This window comes from Dendropsophus ebraccatus, chromosome 1, assembly GCF_027789765.1.
Source record: "Dendropsophus ebraccatus isolate aDenEbr1 chromosome 1, aDenEbr1.pat, whole genome shotgun sequence".
NCBI lineage: Eukaryota > Metazoa > Chordata > Amphibia > Anura > Hylidae > Dendropsophus > Dendropsophus ebraccatus.
The window spans coordinates 18,688,935-18,710,785 of record NC_091454.1 but is presented as its reverse complement, the minus strand read 5'-3'; the positions used below and the strand labels follow the sequence as shown (position 1 = coordinate 18,710,785).

The 21,851-nt window shown below is 42.0% G+C and overlaps 1 protein-coding gene across 2 annotated transcripts in view; it reads right to left on the bottom strand.

The window, feature by feature from the left end:
* Positions 1 to 2,797: 2,797 nt before the first annotated feature.
* Positions 2,798 to 21,851, bottom strand: part of LOC138772492 (tetraspanin-11-like) — a 37,174-nt gene continuing 18,120 nt past the window's right edge. The window contains exons 5-9 of one of the 2 annotated variants that reach the window (XM_069952927.1): positions 9,960 to 10,034; positions 9,068 to 9,172; positions 7,684 to 7,845; positions 7,135 to 7,221; positions 2,798 to 4,039 (exon numbers count right to left, since the gene is read on the bottom strand). In XM_069952927.1, the coding sequence (XP_069809028.1) occupies positions 3,962 to 4,039; positions 7,135 to 7,221; positions 7,684 to 7,845; positions 9,068 to 9,172; positions 9,960 to 10,034 (507 nt within the window). In that variant the 3' untranslated portion in view covers positions 2,798 to 3,961. The remainder of the gene's footprint in view (positions 4,040 to 7,134; positions 7,222 to 7,683; positions 7,846 to 9,067; positions 9,173 to 9,959; positions 10,035 to 21,851) is intronic. The other variant, XM_069952935.1, reaches the window with a different exon arrangement.

Genomic DNA, 21,851 nt, shown 5'->3' with positions numbered 1-21,851 from the left:
AGGAAAAGAAAGAACTCTCAATGGTTTACTGATCCATGTGGTACATAAGCAAAACATTAACCCTTTCATTCCTACAGCTGTGCAATATCTAGATATACATACTAGTGACAACGACATCTAGTGGCAAAACTTTGGTACTGCTACATCACCACTTACACTTACAAGTACAGGCTTTTGGGAAGGGTGTAACCAATAGCAACACCCATCTATCTATCTCCTATCTATCTATCTATCTATCTATCTATCTATCTATCTTATCCATCCCTCCATCTACCACAGCAACATATTGTGATAGAAGTTTTCTCTTCCACTCTCTATACTAATGACAGTTGAAAAGGAAAAATGAAAAGGCTCAACCAGCAATGTCTCTCTATTACCAAGGCGTTAGATACATTTGCTGACTAAACAGCCCATATTAGTCACATGCAGCGTGTCACTTTAAATGAATGCCCAATAACCCCGACAGGAAGATGAATTCTGTCCAATTAAACATTACGCAGTGTTCCCTTTGCCCACGATGATATATAGTATGGTGTCTACACCGCTGCATTGCCTCAATGTTACCACAGATAATAAATTCTATATTTTCTATGGTTTCCGCGTAATTGGTTGCCTCTCTGTGACCCGGCGCTACCTCGCACTAACAATTAATTTTATGTCTCCTTTATGTTGGTGCGCGTCTCTTTGGCACATTGAGGGCACTTGGTTCAATTATTAGTCTGAAGTGTAAGAAAGTGTCACGAGTTACGAAGACCCTAAGTGTTTAGGACTGACCGAGACACAATGCCGCCCCGCTAGACGTAAATAAGGGCATAGAAAGTGGCGCGCTCTCCTCTTCTTCAGCAGAGGTTTTGGCACTGTGTCATTTATCAGTGTTTCTATGTTCCAGCAACTATAGAGGAGGACACTGAGGGCCTCTTGTGGCACAATTGTGTATAGCAGATTAAAAAAAAAAAATCCAAAAAGCATAAAAAATAAAATTGCCTCGGGCAAAAGGTTTAGAAACCTGAAGGTCCCTTACTCTAAAGCGACATGAAGGGGAGCAGCTGGCAGAAATTATATGCAACTAATAGACATTTAACCACAGACAGGAAATCCTCTCCAGGTCAATGGCATATTACTGTAGTTTTGCTTGACTATATGGGTAAAGACACACTTGATTTTATGTGGTGGCCACTGGCTATATGACTTTGCAGGTAAGCTGTATCTGTATGGCCGTTGTATTTATACCACAGAAACATAACTTATGGCTGCTCCTGGTGAGAGAGGCTAGCCCTTTTGTATTGGTGACCTTGTGAGAAATCCTCTCCCAAGAGGAACACATTTGTGGTGTACCACTGTGGGTGTTGCTATTCTTCACACCCCTCGCAAAAGTCTGCACTTGCTTGTGGTCTTGTTGCAGCTACAGTATTACCAAAGATGACCACTAGATGTCACTGTAATGTATAACTAAGGTCTAGAAGCTGCACAGCCAAAGTGTCTTAAAGGGTTATTGTTTGTGTAAGTCCCAGATTCTGTTAACCAGTAGGATTACTCCTTTCTTCTATCCTATCACCTCTTTCCTTTCCCCTTCTCTATTGCACTCTTTCCACCCAACCACAGCGCATCTTACACGCTGGTTAGGAAGTTAGTCCCTTGGGTGAAGGAGAAGTCTTAGATGAGCTTTGGTGGAGAAAGGACGCAGCTTAGATAACTCTCTACCGTGGTTCTACCTGGGCCCTAGCCCTCTGCCAGGTCCTCTCTGTAAGTTCAGTCTTAGTCAGTGCCCAGCATGGGTAGGACGCAGGACAGAGTACCCTTACAACCTTCTTTCTCGAAGCACCACGCAAGCTGTGTGATGCACTGCTAAACCCTTCAAGAGACGACTAGCCAACAGATAACCTCAACCCTTGCCGAGGAAAAGGAGTCACTACAGTGCAGGACAGTATCCACAAGAGAGCCAAAGAGCTAGGAACTGATCTGAGTGAAGCAAAGTTACTAAAGGTCGATGAACTCCATCTTGCAGTGCGGGTGTACTTAGGAAATCCTAATCATTCAGTTCATCCCAGGTAAAAGGGTCTGGGGCCTGTGTCACCCGTTAGTACGGTTCTGCCAAAGCTAGTGAGCATCAGGTGGTGTGAAGACTATAGGAAAGGTCAATACACAGGCACAGGCTGTTTCTTCCTCTTATTCTACAAGAATTCTTCTCTACACTCCAACCTCCCGGCAGAGCACATTACTACTTGGGTTGAGACTCTCACGGCACCCTCCTCTCTACTACCTCAGTACAACCTTATCAACTCTACTACATTCTACTCTTCACTTATCACACAGATCTGGTGTATTTATTGGAATTGTATCAAGTGTATCTCAAGATTCGTTGTGTTACCTGCTGCACATTTACAAGTAGTAAACCCAGTCAACGTTATCACCTGAGTCTGTTATTATTCATCACCACCTGCACTGCTACAACATCTTCCGGGGGTCACCACATTTATACTGATCAGGTAGAAGCAGCACCCAGACACAGGGTTCCAAGGGCCTCTGTCACATTAGATACAGTACAGGTGTGGTGGGGCCACGTTACAGCTTTTGTACCAGGTGCTTCAAGTTTTGGGTACCATAATGGGGACCAGTTTCGCCCTAGTGCACCCTTTTCTTCTGGTACTTGCAATGCCATAAAGCCATAAAGGTATATCATATTTCCAGTGTTGTGATTGGGTAGAGATGTGTGTAGGTTGAATTCAGTTTGATTTTTTTTTTTCAAATAATTTTATTTTTCCATTATAATGATGACATCATGTCTATACAGCATTGCATGCATTGTGTTTATTTATAAGGAGAGAAACCATTTACATACATGATGATATACATCTAAAATAGAGGCGATCTGCACAATTACTATGTCCCCTATTACAGCTAGTATGGGAGGATTACCCAGCTTTCCTAATGCTTCTGAATGGCAAATCTGTGCAGGTATACTAATCAATAAGGCTTGTTGGCTGAGAAGTAGACCAATAGTCCAATGCATAGCTTCTTAAAAGTGGTCATCCAGGATTAGATTTTTTTTTTTTTAAACAGCACCACCCTGTCCCCAGTTTGTGTGTGGTATTACAACTACATTTATTCAATAGGACTGAGCTGCAATACCACATACTAACAAGAGAGGTGCTGTTTCTGGAAGAAAGCAGTCATGTTTTTTTAATCCTGGATAACCCCTGTAAGAGGATGCTTTAATCTCTCATTGCTCACAGTAGAGGAAAACCTACATCACTATGGAGGTCGAGCAAGGCCAGACATTATTTTCTACTTAAAGGGAACCCGTCACCATGTAAATGCTACCTAAGCTATCGGCATAATGTTATAGAGTAGAAGGAGCTGAGCGGATTGATATATAACTTTATGGGAAAAGAGTCAAGATAACTTGCAATTTATTGATTGAAATCTCTGATGTTTCAATGCTAAAGAGTCCTGCTATTGAGTGACCCCGCCCACTGGACTCCTTAGCCCAGATTTCAATCAATATGTTACAAATTGTACAGAATCTTTCCCCACAAAGTTATATATCAATCCGCTCAGCTCTTCCTGCTCTATAACATGATGGCGATAGATTAGATAGCATTGTCTTGGTGACAGGTTCCCTTTAAAAGCACAAATCCAAAGATCATGGACAAAATAGGAGGCTATTCAATTCCTAATCTTCTTTTCTTTTCTGTTTGCTGTCATTGAATAGAAACCTAAATATTTCTCACAACTGAGTGTTTGTTACAATGTACCCAGCCCAAATGCTCTGTGAGCCCTAGGTTATTAGCCTTCTCCTGCAAGCTACCAGGACAGGAGAAAGACTTGTGCTGCTGATAGTTATCACAGGGAAAACTGCCTGATGCTAAATCTTTTAGCAATTGCAACTTGTATTGTGCTTATACAGTAGTTCGCTAGTTCCTTATCCAAGAACTGACATGTGCAGAAGGTGCTTGGCGGCTTACATAGTATTGTAGGCCTCTTTCTCTTCCTTATAGAGGATATACAGGAAGCAGGCGCTCAGCATCACTCCGGCCAGCTGACAAACAAAAGAACAAACACTGTCAATAAACATGTAAGACCTAAAAGGCACCATGCAAACTTGTTAAAGGGGTTATCCAGAATTCTAAAAATCATTACCGCCTTCTTTCAAAAAGAGTGCCACCCTGTCCTCAGGCTGTATGTGGTATTACAACTCTAATGCTCATCCTGCTACTATAGAGTGCAGATGCCGCAGGGATGAGTTTATCATATGGCACAACTCACAATGATATCTTCTATGTTTTCCATAGGAGGGCGGATTCAATGACAAACTCAACTCTGCTGCATCTGCATCTCCTGTAGCTTCTGTGCCGGTAAGGTTTTAGAGATGGGAAATTCTCATTTAAAGGGGTACTCCAGCCAAAAAAAAAGTTATATAGATTTGTAATTTACTTCTATTTAATAATCTCAACTCTTCCAGTACCTATCAGCTGCTGTATTTCCAGTCTGACACGGTGCTCTCTGCTGCCACCTCTGTCCATGTCAGGAACTGTCCAGAGCAGTAGCAAATCCCTATAGAAAACCTCTCCTTCTCTGGACAGTTCCTGACATGGACAGAGGTGGCAGCAGAGAGCACTGTGTCAGACTGGAAAGAATACAACACTTCCTGCAGGACATACAGCAGCTGATAAGTATGGTAAGATTTAAGATTTTTAAATAGAATTAAATTGCAAATCTAGATATCTTTCTGAAACCGGTTGATTTAAAAAGAATAACATTTTCGCCGGAGAACTCCTTTAACTTTCTTGAGGGTGAGGGTAAAATGCACTTTTCTTCTATAAGGGTCGATGTGTGCAACCTTAAAGGGGCTCTCTGCTTTAGACAAGCCTTACTTGTTTCAAAGATCCTTTAATAACTAGCCGATCACAAAGTGTCTCTGCTGGGATCTCTAGCGATCATAGAAAGGTAGCAGTAAGTGTACAAGTTCCGTGCAGCGCCACCACAGGTAAAATGAAGTATTACACAGCCAATAAGATGTTTGTGTGATACAGGACAGGATAGGAGATCCTATCAGGAGATGCTCTATTAACTCACAGTACCCTAATAGAGTATATGTAAAAATAGTTTTTCGAAATCGGACATCCCCTTTAATAAATCACAGCAGCAATGTGCTGTTACTATGGATACAGCAGCCATGGGGCTATCAGATTCTTGCAGCTGCTTATACACTATATAATATACACAATATAATGTCAGGAGAGAGAGGAGACTGGTAGTTTGTAGTATACTCAACTCTCTTATACTGTAATTTAGAAGAGTTAAAAACACAGGCTGTAATATTACATTTTGTCCAGCAGATGGCGATATTGTCATTAGATTCTGCAAAGGATTTATTTCTGCTGAATTGTGATCGTTTGTAATTTAGATTCAGACGAGAAGCAATCTAAAACCATTCGTATAGGGTCAGGACATAAAGGAGGGCCCGGTTGTTATAATAAAAAATATCTAATATTTTCCATGTCATGAAGGGGATAAGTATGGCAGCGCCCTGAAGTTGAAGATACATCACCCTCTGCCTTTAAAGTGACAATGATTGAAAGCTGGATTAAGTGTTCAGGATGTGTCGTTCCTGTGTAATTTAAAGTGATCCTCTAACTTTTAGCACCAGGTGCTTTTTTTTTTGGCTGAGAGTCTGTGCAGAATAGTTTTCTTTACAGCATTCAGAGGTTTGTTTTTCCGATACAGAGCTCCAAAACCTATGCATATACATAGTATTAAAGCAATCACCGTCAGTCACCACTGGGGAAGCATGAAGCCTGCTGTATACTGTTATATTTTGTATGTCAATGCATAAACAGTATACAGTAAGCTCCTATGCTCCCTCTAGTGGTGGCTTGGGGGAAGCTAAAATGTTATAATTTAAATATTGTTGTTTCAATGTAGAGGAATTAAACTTGCAGAACATTATAGCTCTGAGCAGCGTTGCACTGAAGTTCCTTGGAGCTATCAGAGGCAAATTATTCCGAGCACCCCCTCCCTCTTCCATACTTTTTGTCCATTTTAAAGGAGTATTCCACTCAAACATAACTTTTGATATGTTGCTGCCCATGGTGAGACTAACAATTCTTTCCATACTTGTTATGATCTATTCAGTCTCCTTCCCCCAGTTCTAAGCTGCTACGTTCTGCTGAAGACACAAAAATCTGTGTGTGAGCTTTTCTCTCTGTCCCCCTCTCCTCCCTCCTCCCTTCTGAGACAGATGATGTAAACAAGTCACTGGCAGGCTTTATCTGCAATATAGTAGCTTCTTTGTAATGCTGGGAGGGTTATTCTGAGGTCAAGTTGTTTATGAAGTCGCTGTGATTAACCCTCCAGGCATTACAAAGAAGCTGCAATGTTGCAGATAAAGCAAGGTATCATATGTGTCCTTGACCTAACAGCTATTTAACAGTGTCAGCCGATTGGAACGTAAATTTCAAGCCCGATAGATAGATAGATAGATAGATAGATAGATAGATAGATAGATAGGAGATAGATAGATAGATAGATAGATAGGAGATAGATAGATAGATAGATAGATATATAGATAGGAGATAGATAGATAGATAGGAGATAGATAGATAGATAGATAGATAGATAGATAGATAGATAGATAGATAGATAGGAGATAGATAGATAGATAGATAGGAGATAGATAGATAGATAGATAGATAGATAGATAGATAGATAGATAGATAGGAGATAGATAGATAGATAGGAGATAGATAGATAGATAGATAGATAGATAGATAGATAGATAGATGGATGGATGGATGGATGGATGGATGGATGGATGGATAGATAGATAGATAGATAGATAGATAGATAGATAGATAGATAGATGGATGGATGGATGGATGGATAGATAGATAGATAGATAGATAGATAGATAGATAGATAGATAGATAGATAGATAGATAGATAGGAGATAGATAGATAATAGATAGATAGATAGATAGATAGATAGATAGATAGATAGGAGATAGATAGATAGATAGATAGGAGATAGATAGATAGATAGATAGATAGATAGATAGATAGGAGATAGATAGATAGATAGATAGATAGATAGATAGATAGATAGATAGATAGATATTACTAATTATCTCATACCTGAAAGCAGGCAATGCCTATAGACACGGCCCCAATCAGTAGTAGATGCTTCTGTATGAATTCTCCCAGTATGGTGATACATCCTCCCTGTGGTGAGAAGGAGAGGTCAGAGGAGTGGCTGTAAATCCAGAGGTGACAACTATGTCACATGATGATAGTAGACTATAGTGAGGTGCACACTTAGGGCGAGATCCACCCTACACCCGAATATCTGGACTACATAACCCTTAATCCTTCCAAGTTTACAGGTGATCACTTCCCGCTTAGCCAATAACTGGCCCTGGCACTGTCCCATCTCAGTCAGTGATTGGCTGAACAGGGCAGCTGCAGGGGACACCAAAGAAGAAGGACACCGGGGGGCGGGGACAGGTAAGTATAGATGAGCACTTTTTTTTTAACCTCTCTAAAACAGCTGCCCGCCTGTAATCCTGTAGCTGTTTTAGTGCACTTTGTTCACGGTTCAGTTACATTAAAGTTTGTCGGACCTGCCAAACCGTACTTTTGATATGTTCGCTCACTTCTACTAACCATTCATTCATCATTTCTTACCTCCACTTTATAGATATTCGAGGGGTGGTCCCGTTCCCCACATGCTAGGATCCTAGTCTTGCAGCAGCTGTCGGGCACCTTTCTACGACCGCTATACTCTTCCGTATTGATGTATAGACTGTATCTCCAGTCTTCGTAACTCGTGCTGCCGCAACATCTGAACTGCGGTATACAGATGGGTCACATTATAATCCTATGTCTGCCATTGCACAATAGTTCTATCAATAGCTGGAAACCATCAGCAAGTTGCTGTTGATGGATCTGCAGTCTCTATTTAGTTAACAAGTTGCTGTTGATGGATCTGTTGCTACTATTTAGTACATGGAGGGCATAATGCAATGAGTTAGCATAGGCTAGGTTCACACTGCGTTTTTGCAATCCGTTTTTTCATCCGTTTTTGCAAAAAACGGATGAAAAAAACGGATGCATTTGTGTGCATCCGTTTTTCCATTGACTTCCATTGTAAAAAAAAAACGGATCAAAACGGATCCATTTTTTTTAGCGGACACAAAAGTAGTGTCAGCTACGTTTTTGTGTCCGTCAAAAAAAACGGATCCGTTTTTCTCATCCATTTTTTTGCAAAAAACTAATGAAAAAAACGGATTGCAAAAACGCAGTGTAAACCCAGCCATAGTCATACATTCTCCAACCCTACTTGTTGATGGTTTCCCCAAAGTAAAAACTTGGTAAAATGAAGAAAGTTGAAAAAAAAATTTAAAAATTTATTACAGTAATAAATGTTTTAACGGCTAAATATTGATTTGCCTGACATGACTGACCTTCCCTATATACTTACTGAAGTGCTCAGAGCGGAAATAATTCTTTTTTAATGAAAATCAGGATCCAAAGGAAAATTAGCGATAGAGCGCGGGATTATGGGTTATTTATGTTAAGACCTGAGCTATGCGGCGATTTAATGGAGTGGCCCGTGATCAATCAGGCTTCATTATACGTTATAATCTATGGCGCGCGTTAAATCGCTCTTGAATTTTAAGCGGCGAATTACGGCTTTATTCATCACACATTTAACGGTGGCCGAAGCTGTAACTGCTGGCTGCACTGCTGCATTGTTTAATGATGTTGTCTTCTACTATTGCAGAACTATTACTCCCAGCATGCCCAGATTAGAGATATTAGAATAATACACGTTTTAAATTAACCTCTTATCATATAGCACATGTTTAATCCTACTTCCTGTAATTTGTCCTCATCTAGCTGTCACTAGAGACAGATTTCCCCTGACAACAGGCAGTGGACACTGCATTACAGAGAAGTGAGACATCTAGTGGCCAAGACTTCAGTGCAGTTTTTTTTCAGACCCCCAGCATGGATAGGGGATAACAAGCCCAGATGAGAATATCCCTTTAATGTTACAAAAGCTTACATCCTGCTGCAATTGGTCAATGGCGTAAGTGATGTCTTTCATCTCTGGTTGTCCGTAGTTGTGTACGATGGTTTCGTTGAGGCTTTCTTTAAGTTCTTCGCTTATCTATTCAAGGGGAAAAAAGAATATATGTAAATAAATATGTTGATGATGTCCAATGACCTCTCTACCCAGCAGTGGCAGTGACAGCAGGGGGCAGCATGTATGTTGGTAAAATTTTACATATCCACTCTCATGGCAATAATATTCATCATCATCCTCGCCACCATCTTCAGCGTTTCAGATGTTGTGACTTTCAAAGTAAGATTCTCACCTTCTTGTTTAGGGAGTCACAGAGACTTAATAAAAGTCTCACCTATTACTTTTTCCATCATTCACAATTTTACACATTTGCAGGTAAAATCAGGTCGCTTAAAAGTTGTCAGTGCAAATTACTGATGATGGTCTCATCTTAGTCTTGTTTCTAGTCTCCTGAAAGGATAGGGCTATTTCCTTCTAGAAACATCTCCACTCTTATCCTCAGTTTCTACTTAGTACTGCAGCAAAGTGAATGAAGCCGAGTTGTAATACCACACATGACCTGAGTACAAGTGTGGCGCTGTTTTTTTTTTTTGTTTTTTTTTTGGGGGGGGGGGGGGGGCACTGCAATACCAGACACTGCCTTAAGACAAGGGTGATGCTTTTTTTTTTTTAAAAAAAAAAAGAAAAAAAAAAGAGAAAAGGTAACCTTAAAAGGGATTTCAGGAGCCATCATGATTAATGGGCCCAATCACAGCTGCAACCCCTGCGACCCCTACAGCTAGGCCACTGCTTACAGACCAGATGGTTCTCTGGTCCTTTTGCTTGCATTGTGTAATATAACATTCTGCTGTTCATCCAGGATTATACTTACCGTCTCATAGTACATATAGGAGAGAACGCCAGCCGCAAGCTCTGCTGTGTAAACTGAGATTAGAATGGCCAGGTACTGCAAAATAAAGCAACAATATGTACAGTAACTTATGGCTTCTAGATGGAATTTGAAACAGAAATATTGTGTTCTCTGCCTCCAGTAGAGGGCGCTGTTTTAACATAAAGTACTGCCGCCACCTAGAGGCATTGGCTTAAAATGTATGTATCATTCTGGACAGCTTACCGTGTTATTTTGTAGTACAATATCAATAATAAAATCAAATATAATGGCAAGCACCATATGCTTTTTACATGAAAAATAATTAAGTTCATACTTACCTGTTCTCCTCCGCTGTCCTGCAGCCATGTTCCCCACTCATCACTGACGCTTCTGGCCCTGTCTTTTTAGTATCAGGATGCGCAACCAGTCTCCGGCTGAGACGAGACAGCTCTGCGGTCAGTGATTGACTGAGAAGACGGTGTAAGAAGCATCAGCGGTGAGTGGGGAACATGGGCAGAAGGCTGCAGGACACTGGGGGAGAACAGGTAAGTATGAACATTATTTTTTTTTACATTGTCATCAGCTGTCAACCAATGATCGGCTGATTTGTGGATTAAAAATGAAAAGGGAAATATAAAGGAAAGACTTCAGTATCCTACTGGATTCACTTCTGGCCTTGGCTCAAAAACTGCAGTGGCAGTTTTCAAAAAAAGAAAAAAAACTGCTGTGTGTGTGTGTGTGTGTGTGTGTGTGTGTGTGTGTGTGTGTGTGTGAAACTAGCCTTAAAGCGATTTACAAATATTTTAGAAATCACATAGAGGGAAGTTGTTTGAAAGGACAGTGACCATTTAAATTAGCTTTTTTTTATCTGATAAGATACATTAACAAGATTTGTATAAATCAATAGTACAAATATGAGAAACTTTGTTAAGTGTCAGACTGATTTGAGTGGATGATGAGTGGATTTAACAGAAAATTTATCTGCTCAGTGGAGAACCAGGCATTTTTTTCTGGTAAGATACATTACAAAGTGTCTCATATTTCCTTGTACTACTGATTTATGCAAAGTTTGTTAAAGTGTCAGTTCTATTTAAAAACCTTAAACAATTTGCATTTTAAAGCTGATGTTCTGAACTGTACATATAATTAATAGTTAGTTGTATCAGGCGGAGGGACAGATGGTGCAGATCAGAGATGTCATGAGCAGCATATTATCTTCCCTTCTGGATGAAAAGCGGAGCTGAAATTGTTGCCGATTTCTATACAGAACTACTAGGACAAAAATCATATATGCCGGGTGTTATATACACAAAATACCTGCTGTGATTGTAACATCAAGCCCCTTCAAAGTGAGAGCTATAACCTTCAGCGTGTGTACAATAGAGAGGGGAAGCTGTAGGGGGTCCGAGGTAGCAGTTGCATCAAACAGCCTCTCTACCACATAAGACGGCAGCAGAAGTATAAATCAGAGTTTGTAATGGAAGTTATATCTCCGATAGATATGTATAGTCTATGACAAATTCTAAAAATAAGTTGTCAACTCAAGCAAGTTGTCAGTGAAAGTCTATTTTGACCAGAATATCCCGTTAGAGGGAATCTGTCATCAAGACAATGCTATCTAATCTATCGCTATCATGTTATAGAGCAGGAAGAGCTGAGAAGATTGATATATAACTTTGTGGGAAAAGATTTAATATAAATTGTAATTTGTTGATTAAAATCCCTAATCATTTTATATTAGGAGTCCAGTGGGCGGGGTCACTCAATGGACTGGACTCTTTAGCATGAAAACAATCAATAAATTACAAGTTTTACTGAATCTTTTCCCATAAAGTTATATATCAATCCGCTCAGCTCCTTCTGCTCTATACCATGATGGCGATAGCTTCGGTAGCATTTTCATGCTTACAGATTCCCTTTAAAGGGCTTGTACCAGTCTGCTTTCTAAGAGAACTGTGCTTCTCTAGTTTAAAGGATGTTTGCGGTATTGCCTACTGGCTTGACTAATATACCCCTTCCTCTTCAAGAAGAAACACGCTGGCTTGAGAGTCAGAAGTCATATCCAGGCTCTGGTGCTTCATTTTGCCATGTAATAAAAATACAGTTTATGTAAATAGCGCATTCACATTGGGAACCACAAGCTTAAAGTTACCACTTATAATGTCCCATAGTACCCTTAGGCCCCCTTTTCACACTTCAGGAAACCTGACCCTAAAGGTCCTATAGGGCATGGACACCTTTCAGGATTTTTCCTGACGGGTGTCAGTGCTGGAAAATAGGCCTGGATTGTCTAGAATTCCGGCATGAATGCCCTATAAAACGATTGACTCCTTACCCTGTCAATCCCTTTTCTATCCGGTAGCCACAAGAGGATACTGTTACCCCCCAGCGTTGCAGCTCACAAGTGGTGTCACTGGTGCTCTCGCAAAGTCCGAACAAAGAGAAAGAAACTGTAGGTCACCACTGCAGCCTGCAGCAGGTAAGTATGATTTTTTTTTCTTCTTCGATTTTTATGATCAGGAAACACTGATAGTGTCCTGAAGCCTCCTGAAATGATTCCTGATCAGTGTTTCTTGTAAAAATGGCCAGGGAGGTGTGAAGGAGGCCTTATAATTATAATGCCCCTTATTGTTCCCGATCCTGCAGAATGTCATACTATGGACTGGTTACTAGAGGGAGCTCCACCATGTAGTACCTTGGGCTGGTCAGTAGACGCGCCAGTATACAGTACCATGCCCTGGCCCCTAGATGGAGCATTGGAAACAGTAAAGGTGATACTATCCCTTAGTGTCCCCACTCAGTATTTGTGCCCTCCTTTGTTCTCCTAATAAATGAAAAGGCTAATACTTACCTAGCCCTGCTCCCATGATGACCAGAGCCGCTCTGCATTCTCAGGCTTACAGCCTATGAGATGCTGGAACAGGACCTCTTTGGTAGGTGAACTTGATGACATCACTGACGACCTCTTTGGTAGGTGAACTTGATGACATCACTGACATCACGGGGGTCTTTTCCCAACATTTCATAGGTGTCCTGTATCCTATGAGAGCTAATGTTAACCGCAGCCAGCTCCATTCTCTGCCATAGTATTCAACCGTATCTACATGAGGACACAGATACACTTGATCATTGTCGTCGCCCCTGGTTTGCACTCATAGGGTAAGGAAATGGGGTCAACCCTTGTATAGTATCCGGTAGAAACTTTTTTTTCCCCATGCACTGCACAGACACTGAACCAGCAGGGAGCGCTGTGAGGATTGAGGTCATACCGCAGAATTCTGAATGCAGCTCTTGATGCGATTACAGTTTAAAACCGCAAAATGAATTACAATCAAACATACATTTAGCATAAGGAGCCGGTTTAATTATCGGGTCAGCTTGTGTCCGTGTCGTAGAGGCATATAGGGAAATATCAATCGGCAGACAGCTAGTCTGAACCGAGGAGCCGCATGAACATGAATCATTCAAAACTAATAATGGAAAATTAGGAGATTTGATTTCCGTGGGCTTTAATACTCGGCGCATTTGACATCTCATAAGGAAAAATGAATTCTTGGAATCCCTGTAAGAAAATGAGTGGGATCAGACTTGGAACAGTAGGACTCACCTTCAAAGAGGCAAAGAACGGGCTTATTGCGGAGCCCCCCGCAGGGATAAAAGTGCTGCTGGCGGTATATTTAGCATGCTACGTGTATGGTTAATCATGAAAGGAAATTCTGTATAGAAATTTACAAGAAAAAATAAAAAATTGTACTCAGACTGACAGTATGACATGGGAACATGCAATTACAGCCTGTACTTTGTCTCTTTGTTTTATCTTTTCTTGTCTCGCGTTATATCTGCTGACTATTGTCATATAAAACAAGAGAGATAGACTACTATTGGGAAACTTTTATGTAACCTACCGCCATGTGGACCTCTCATGAACCTGGGTACCTGGGGGGGGGGGGGGGGGCACAAATTATCCACAAACGGGGGCACAACTTATCCACAAACGGGGGCACCTGGCTACCTTAAGGGGGCATCTATCTACTGGAGTGCCCATATCTACCTACTAAGGGTAAACTACCTACTGGTGGTGCCTATCTACCTACTGAGGTGCACAGATCTACATCCTAAGGTGTCTATCTTCCTCCTGTGGGCACCTATCTACCTATGGGGGCACTTGGCCACCTACAGGGGGCAACAACCTACTGGGGGGAATCTGTAGTGTCCCAGAGCTACAGTGAGCCACTACTGTTCTTAGCACACAAGTTGTATTTCTATGTTCTGGGCTGAAGGTTTGCAATTTACTACTTTGCCACTAGGTGTCTCACTGTTCTCATGTACTTGCACAGCTGAAGGGAGTATAATGTGTTAACCCTGCACTAATGTCTTGCCACTTTGTTGTCCAATCCCTGAGCTGGGTACCTCACACACGTCCATCTATCACACGCTTAGGTTATGTCCTTTCCGGAAAGTTCCCCACCAATGGGAGATTAGTCTCGTCCTCTCCTATATATTTCCCTGAGGTTTCCTAGGTAGGACAGCTCAGATCTAGCTTAGTAAGAGAAAGTGTATACAAAAGGCTTTTTCCTGCTGAAGCTTACTCCAGGGCCTGGCCTGGAGGCCAGGTCCCCTGACAGGAACTCTATGTTGCAGCTTATTCTTTCATCTATCTATTTCTATCTATACGGTAGTACTCCGCAGTGCTTAAGCCTAAGGTGGTGTTACTACCACTAACGGTCAACCTACGTGTGGGGTGACTATCCTTCTTCTAACAAGCCAGGACGTTCCTACAACTACAGGTTAGTCTGCAGTGGCGCAAAGAGCAACTACAGCTAAAGAACTCCATTGGTATTCGCTCAGTCATCTTGGCTAACCTTGAGTGGCTGGCTACACCCGATTGTGCAAGCCCGGGGCCCGTGCTACCAGATCTGGCACTCTGTGATCTCTCTGGTAAGCTGCGGTATTCTCCAAAATGTGAGTATGGGTATTTCTTCTATTGTTTGCAGAGGAGCTAAAAGCAGCTACAGCTGAAGAACTCCATTGGTATTCGCTCGGTCATCTTGGCTAATTTTGAGTGGCTGGCTACACCCATTGTGCAAGCCTGGGACCTGGTTAGTAGAGGGAGCTCCACCACTAGTGCTGTTCACTAGAAGCACTAGCATGCAGTACCATGCCCTGGCCCCTAGAGGGAGCATTGGAAACATTAAAGGTTTATAACTGTTAGGCCCCTCTAGACCACTGAAAGTATTAAAGGTATACAACCACCATTTCTTATACTAACTTATATAAAAACGTGACATCTTCCAGGTCACATCTCCAGGCTTTCTGTCCAGAAAACCATTGGTTAATGTATAGTTAATAGCAAATTAACCATAGGAAAATTATATGCAAATTATGAAAAAAATAAATTATTCCCTTAAATGTAATTTTCTAATTGCTTGTATTTTTATTATTATTTTAATATGTTAATTGCTATATAAGTTTTGTTTGTCAGTAGAACAGCTTCCAATATTAGAAGCCTCCAAAAACAGATTGCTCCTAGTCGGGGGAACGGGCCCCTTGATAAGACTCCATGAGATGAGGAAGGAACGATTATTAACATTTTCAGTAAGTTTACACTCCTGGGGAATCAGTGTTCCCTTTAATGGGAATTTTATCTTATATAATTAGAGGTTCCATTTACGGACATTATTGTCACTCCTATTTTTTCCGAGTTATTAGAAAATCAATTAATTTTAAGCGTTTGTTGTCATAGAAGCCTTCTTCAGGATACAGAAATCGTAACGCCATCTAAGTGAATAAAACGTGGAGCAATATGGACAGTAATTCTATCTATACGGTCATACTATGCGGTGCTTAAGCCTAAAGTGGTGTAACTACCACTAAGGGTCAACCTTGCCTACGTCTGAGGTGACTATTAGAGATGAGCGAACCTGGAGCATGCTCGAGTCTATCTGAACCCGAACGATCGGCATTTGATTAGCGGGGGCTGCTGAAGTTGGATAAAGCCCTAAGGCTATGTGGAAAACATGGATATAGTCATTGGCTGTATCCATGTTTTCCAGACAACCTTAGAGCTTTATCCAACCTCAGCAGCCCCCGCTAATCAAATGCCAAACGTTCGGATTCGGATGGACTCGAACCCGAACCCGGTTCGCTCATCTCTAGTGACTATCCTTCTTCTATCAAGCCAGGACTTTTCTACAACTACAGGTTAGTTTGCAGTGGAGCAAAGAGCAACTACAGCTGAAGAACTCCATTGGTATTCGTCAGCTGACCTGATGAGTACAGATGTTTAAGGTCAGCTGTCAAGCATGGCCGCAACACTGTATAATGGTTCTGAAGGTTACTCTATCATAGCTATTGGGAGTAATGATACTCCTTGCGGAGACTGACAGCTGGTCAGGCAATGCTTTCTGGGGGAAATATATATACAGTATATATATATATATATATATATATATATATATATATATACAAATGAGTTGTCCTGCTCTGTACTGACGATGGCATGAACTCCCAAACAGTTTACAAATGGATGTGTCTTTCTTTTGAAGGAGATTCTGGTCTAGTTGACATCCCTACTCTTGTTTTAAAAGGGGTACTCCGGATAAAATAAAATGTTTTCAAATCAGCTGGTGTCAGAAGGTTATATAGATTTGTAAATTACTTCTATTTACAAATCTCAAGTCTTCCAGTACCTCAAGTCTGACACAGTGCTCTCTGCTGCCACATCTGTCCATGTCAGGAACTGTCCAGAGCATTATGAAATGACAGTTCCTGACATGGACAGAGGTGGCAGCAGAGAGCACTGTGTTAGACTGGACAGAATACTTCAATTCCTGCAGAACATATAGCAGCTGATAAGCACTGGAAGACTTGAGATTTTGAAATAGAAGGTAATTTTTTTTGCCAAATTACCCCTTTAAGCGGAAAGCTCCTTCTCCCAAACTTAAACTTAAGTATCATGTGTTTGTGTGTTCTCTATAGAGAGGGGAGAAGCAAGCCCCCACCCACTGGCTTATTCCCTCCCAGAACATTAGGGTCAAATTATGTAAATCCAACACTCCCATCTCTTCTCTTCGCCAACATAATCTGTCTGTAGTTGTTAGAACCCACCAACTACAGTGAATTTGACCAACTGTCTAAGATATATGGGCACCTTAAAGGGAACCTGTCCCCATGAAAATGCTACCTAAGCTATCAGCATCATGTTATAGAGCAGAAGGAGCAGAGCAGATTAATATATATCTTTATAGGGAAAGATTCAGTATAACTTGTAATTTATTGATTGTTTCCATGCTAAGGAGTCCTGCCATTGAGTGACACCGACCACTGGACTCCTTATCACAGAATGATCAGGGATTTCATTCAAGTTATACAGAATCTTTTCCCATAATGTTATATATCAATCTGCCCAGCTCTTCCTGCTCTATAACATGATGGTGATAGATTAGATAGCATTGTCTTAGTGACAGGTTCCCTTTAACACTTTGATTATATATATATATATATATATATATATATATATATATATATATATATATATTTGCATGGTAAATCTGAGGGGTCAAATGCCAAACTGACATAAGAAGTGGGAAAGAAGGAAAATCGGGGACACCTACGTATGGTGCTTCAAATAAAGCAGTATATAGGTAGTTGTACACCATGTAACCATGCAACAGAAGAAGCACCCGTAGTGGGACACTACAACCATACACCAGAAGTGGCCAAAGTAGGCATAATTCAACACAAGGCCAGACCGGTCCCTTTAAAAACCAAAATTACATCCACAAAATACCACAAAAGAACGGTTTTCTGGCGCTCCTACCAGTTGTTCCATGACTTTTGTACCGCCATACATGATATGTTTTAACAAGCCATTCACAGTCATCCCAATTACCATATCTATTGAGCAGAAGGTTCCAGGTGTTTTGTTAACCTATGCGCCTATGAATAAAACTAATCTACAGCATTAATCTCAACAACAGGAACTCGTACTTGAGCCACTAGCGGTATAAAAGCCGCCTTTGTTTTCCCGGGTTTGTCCCTGTGTTACCTGTAAACGTGTTTCGCGCACAATACACGGCGTAAGGAAGAGTTAATATTTCTTTTATTCCCTCTCTGCCTACTTACAACTTAACAAAACTTGGTAAACCTACACAAATTAGTCCCACAGGGCTATAGAAAATCCTCAGCTCCTGGTGGTTGAGGCCTCGCGGGGTTCCCATAATCCCCTGTACATTGGTACACACCAGCTCCTCCATGTCCATAGAAGAGACGATCACGTTCAATTCTCCTTTCCTTTTTTCTTTTCAAATTTGGGAAGATAAAGTAGTTCACTGGTTTTCTATAAATAAGTCGAAAGGGTTTTTTTATACATCTATATACATATAGATGTATATGGTCAGTGAGATTATAAAGGGGGAGACCCATTCACTAGAATGGGGTAGACTATAGTACCAGGCACAGCCATACTCATAGAAGGGTCTTTTTGTCAGGCACTTCAGTGGTTTTGCTAGGGTTAGACGCTCCTGCAATGCACTTCCTGCTCCTGCTGTACAATCTAGCTGGGATTTCAGCAACTTTATCTCCTTACAATTATATTGGGGCTACTGTTGTTGTAATAGACTGGAGGGATGTGGTTTTGCTAGGGTTAGACACTCCTGTAATGCACTTCCTGCTGTCCAATTTAGCTGGGATTTCAGCAAATTTATCTCCTTACCATTATATTGGGGTTACTATTGTTGTAATAGGCTGGAGTCATTAAAATGTAGAAGGAGTGAGATAGAGTCGGCTAGACTGTACAGCAGGAACAGGAAGTCCATTACAGGATGTATACTAGACAGAAAGTGGGACAATAAAGAGAACAGATTTCTGTAGAAGCAGAAGGAGGGTATGAAAGAACACAGAAAGATAGTAAAATAATATAACTTACTAATATATGTTCAGTGGAAAATAGATTCCATCATCATGAAACTCCTTTAAACTTCTTTCAAAATTTTTTTTTAGTACCAAAAAATGTTTACATTTAGTTTTTTAATGCCACTATGGGACAAGACTATGCAGTTTTCTTACAGTATACAGCAATATTTCTGTATTGCAGTGTATGATTGCATACAATTCTATGCAGGTCCTAATACACAAATGCACTGGGCTGCCATGACCCATTGATGCCGACAATCATGGACGACAATGGGGTGTTAAAAGGTGTTCTCTTTCCTTGAGTCCTGAATTTAATAGACCACAAGGAATTAAATACATGTGATTGGAGATAACCTTGATCTCGGCCATTGCAGCAGGGTGTTTGCTACTATCTCTAATCCTGGGAGTTACAGCAGGGTGTTCGCTACCATCTCTAATCCTGGTCAGCGCAGCAAGATGTTCGCTAGCATCTCCTCCTATCTCATCCTGACCATTGCAGCAGCGTGGATGCTATTTATGATCCCGGCCATTGCAGAAGGGTGTCCGCTGTTACCTCTGATCCCGGCCATTGCAGCAGGGTGTCCACTGTTACCTCTGATCCTAACCATTGCAGCAGGGTGTCCGCTGTTACCTCTGATCCTGACCATTGCAGCAGGGTGTCTGCTGTTACCTCTGATCCTGGCCATTGCAGCAGGGTGTCCGCTGTTACCTCTGATCCCAGCCATTGCAGCAGGGTGTCCGCTGTTACCTCTGATCCTGACCATTGCAGCAGGGTGTCCGCTGTTACCTCTGATCCTGACCATTGCAGCAGGGTGTCCGCTGTTACCTCTGATCCCGGCCATTGCAGCAGGGTGTCCGCTGTTACCTCTGATCCTGGCCATTGCAGCAGGGTGTCCGCTGTTACCTCTGATCCTGACCATTACAGCAGGGTGTCCGCTGTTACCTCTGATCCTGACCATTGCAGCAGGGTGTCCGCTGTTACCTCTGATCCTGGCCATTGCAGCAGGGTGTCCGCTGTTACCTCTGATCCTGACCATTACAGCAGGGTGTCCGCTGTTACCTCTGATCCTGACCATTACAGCAGGGTGTCCGCTGTTACCTCTGATCCCAGCCATTGCAGCAGGGTGTCCGCTGTTACCTCTGATCCCAGCCATTGCAGCAGGGTGTCCGCTGTTACCTCTGATCCCAGCCATTGCAGCAGGGTGTCCGCTGTTACCTCTGATCCCCGCCATTGCAGCAGGGTGTCCGCTGTTACCTCTGATCCCAGCCATTGCAGCAGGGTGTCCGCTGTTACCTCTGATCCCAGCCATTGCAACAGGGTGTCCGCTGTTACCTCTGATCCCAGCCATTGCAGCAGGGTGTCCGCTGTTACCTCTGATCCCAGCCATTGCAGCAGGGTGTCCGCTGTTACCTCTGATCCCAGCCATTGCAGCAGGGTGTTTGTTGTTACCTCTGGTCCCGGCCATTGCAGCAGGGTATCCCCTGTTACCTTTATACCTGGCCATTGCAGCGGGGTGTTCACTATTTCTGATGCCAGCCTTTGCAACAGGGTGTCCGCTGTTACCTCTATCCCTGGCCATTGCAGCAAGGTGTCTGCTGTTACTTCTGTCCCCGGCCATTGCAGCAGGGTGTCCGCTGCTACTTCTATACCCGGCCATTGCAGCAGGACGTTCTCTATTATCTCTGATCCCGGCCATTGCAGCAGAGTGTCCACTGTTACCTCTGATCCCGGCCATTGCAGCAGAATGTCCGCTGTTATCTCTATACCCGGCCATTGCAGCAGGACGTTCTCTATTTCTGATCAGCCATTGCAGAAGCCTACCAGCTACATATTTCAACTGCAGATGTCGCCTATATACTGAATATCAGGTGAAGACATTTTCAAGGGTATTTTTTTTTCTATTTTTCTTCATCTTTTCATATTGAGTTTAAACATCTAAAGACACATAAAACTTTCTGAAGTCACTTACCGCTATAGAAAACAGAGGTGACCCTTTGATATTTTCCCACTCGGGATAACAAAGCGTACCTGCTGTCGGTGGAGCCACAGGCTTTAGGAGTAATATGTGCTGCTGGTTTTAGCAGAGGTTACGTGGCAGACCTGCACTATTCTGAGATGTGGATTTGCATTGCGCTCTTCTCTATGCCCTACTTTCTCATTTTCTGTATGGACGGCTTTGAAGAAGTCTGAAATAGCTTACGATGGGCAGAACGCAATCTTCCATGACATGCCCGGATAATGCAATGGAAGATAAAGGCTGCAGATTAGGGCTGACCACTCACAGGATGTTCTCCTTCCATATACACACATTGTCAGGATAGATCTGTGCTAAGATTATTTATGTTATTTCCTAGAAGACCTGCTGTTTAATACAGTGCCGGACTGGAAATGATTCTGAGGGACCACCCTCAATTTCTACAGAGCATATGTATATATCCCCTATTAAAAAAATTCAAGTCTTCCAGTACTTATCATCTGCTGTATGTCCTGCAGGAAGTGGTGTATTCTTTCCAGTATGACACAGTGCTCTCTGCTGCCACCTCTGTCTAAGTCAGGAACTGTCCAGAGTAGTAGCAAATCCCCATAGAAAACTTCTCCTGCTCTGGACAGTTCCTGACAAGGACAGAGGTGTCAGCACTGTGTCACACTGGAAAAAATACACCACTTCTTGCAGGACATACAGCAGCTAATAAGTACTGGAAGACAGGAGATTTTTAAACAAACTAATGAGTAATTATGTTTGGAAGTGGACTGAACAACAGTATTAGTCACTAATAGACTACACTTGGGTATACACTATATACTACATCGGCCTAACTTTCTGCTGTAAATTTGATATATACCCCACGTATACTGCAGTTTTAGTGTCTACGTAGCCTTACTTTCCCCACCGATCCCTGTTTTCCATATGGTATACGGTTCCAAAGTTTCTATCATCTGTCCAGTGATCCCTCTAAGCTGCGAACTCTGGACAGGAA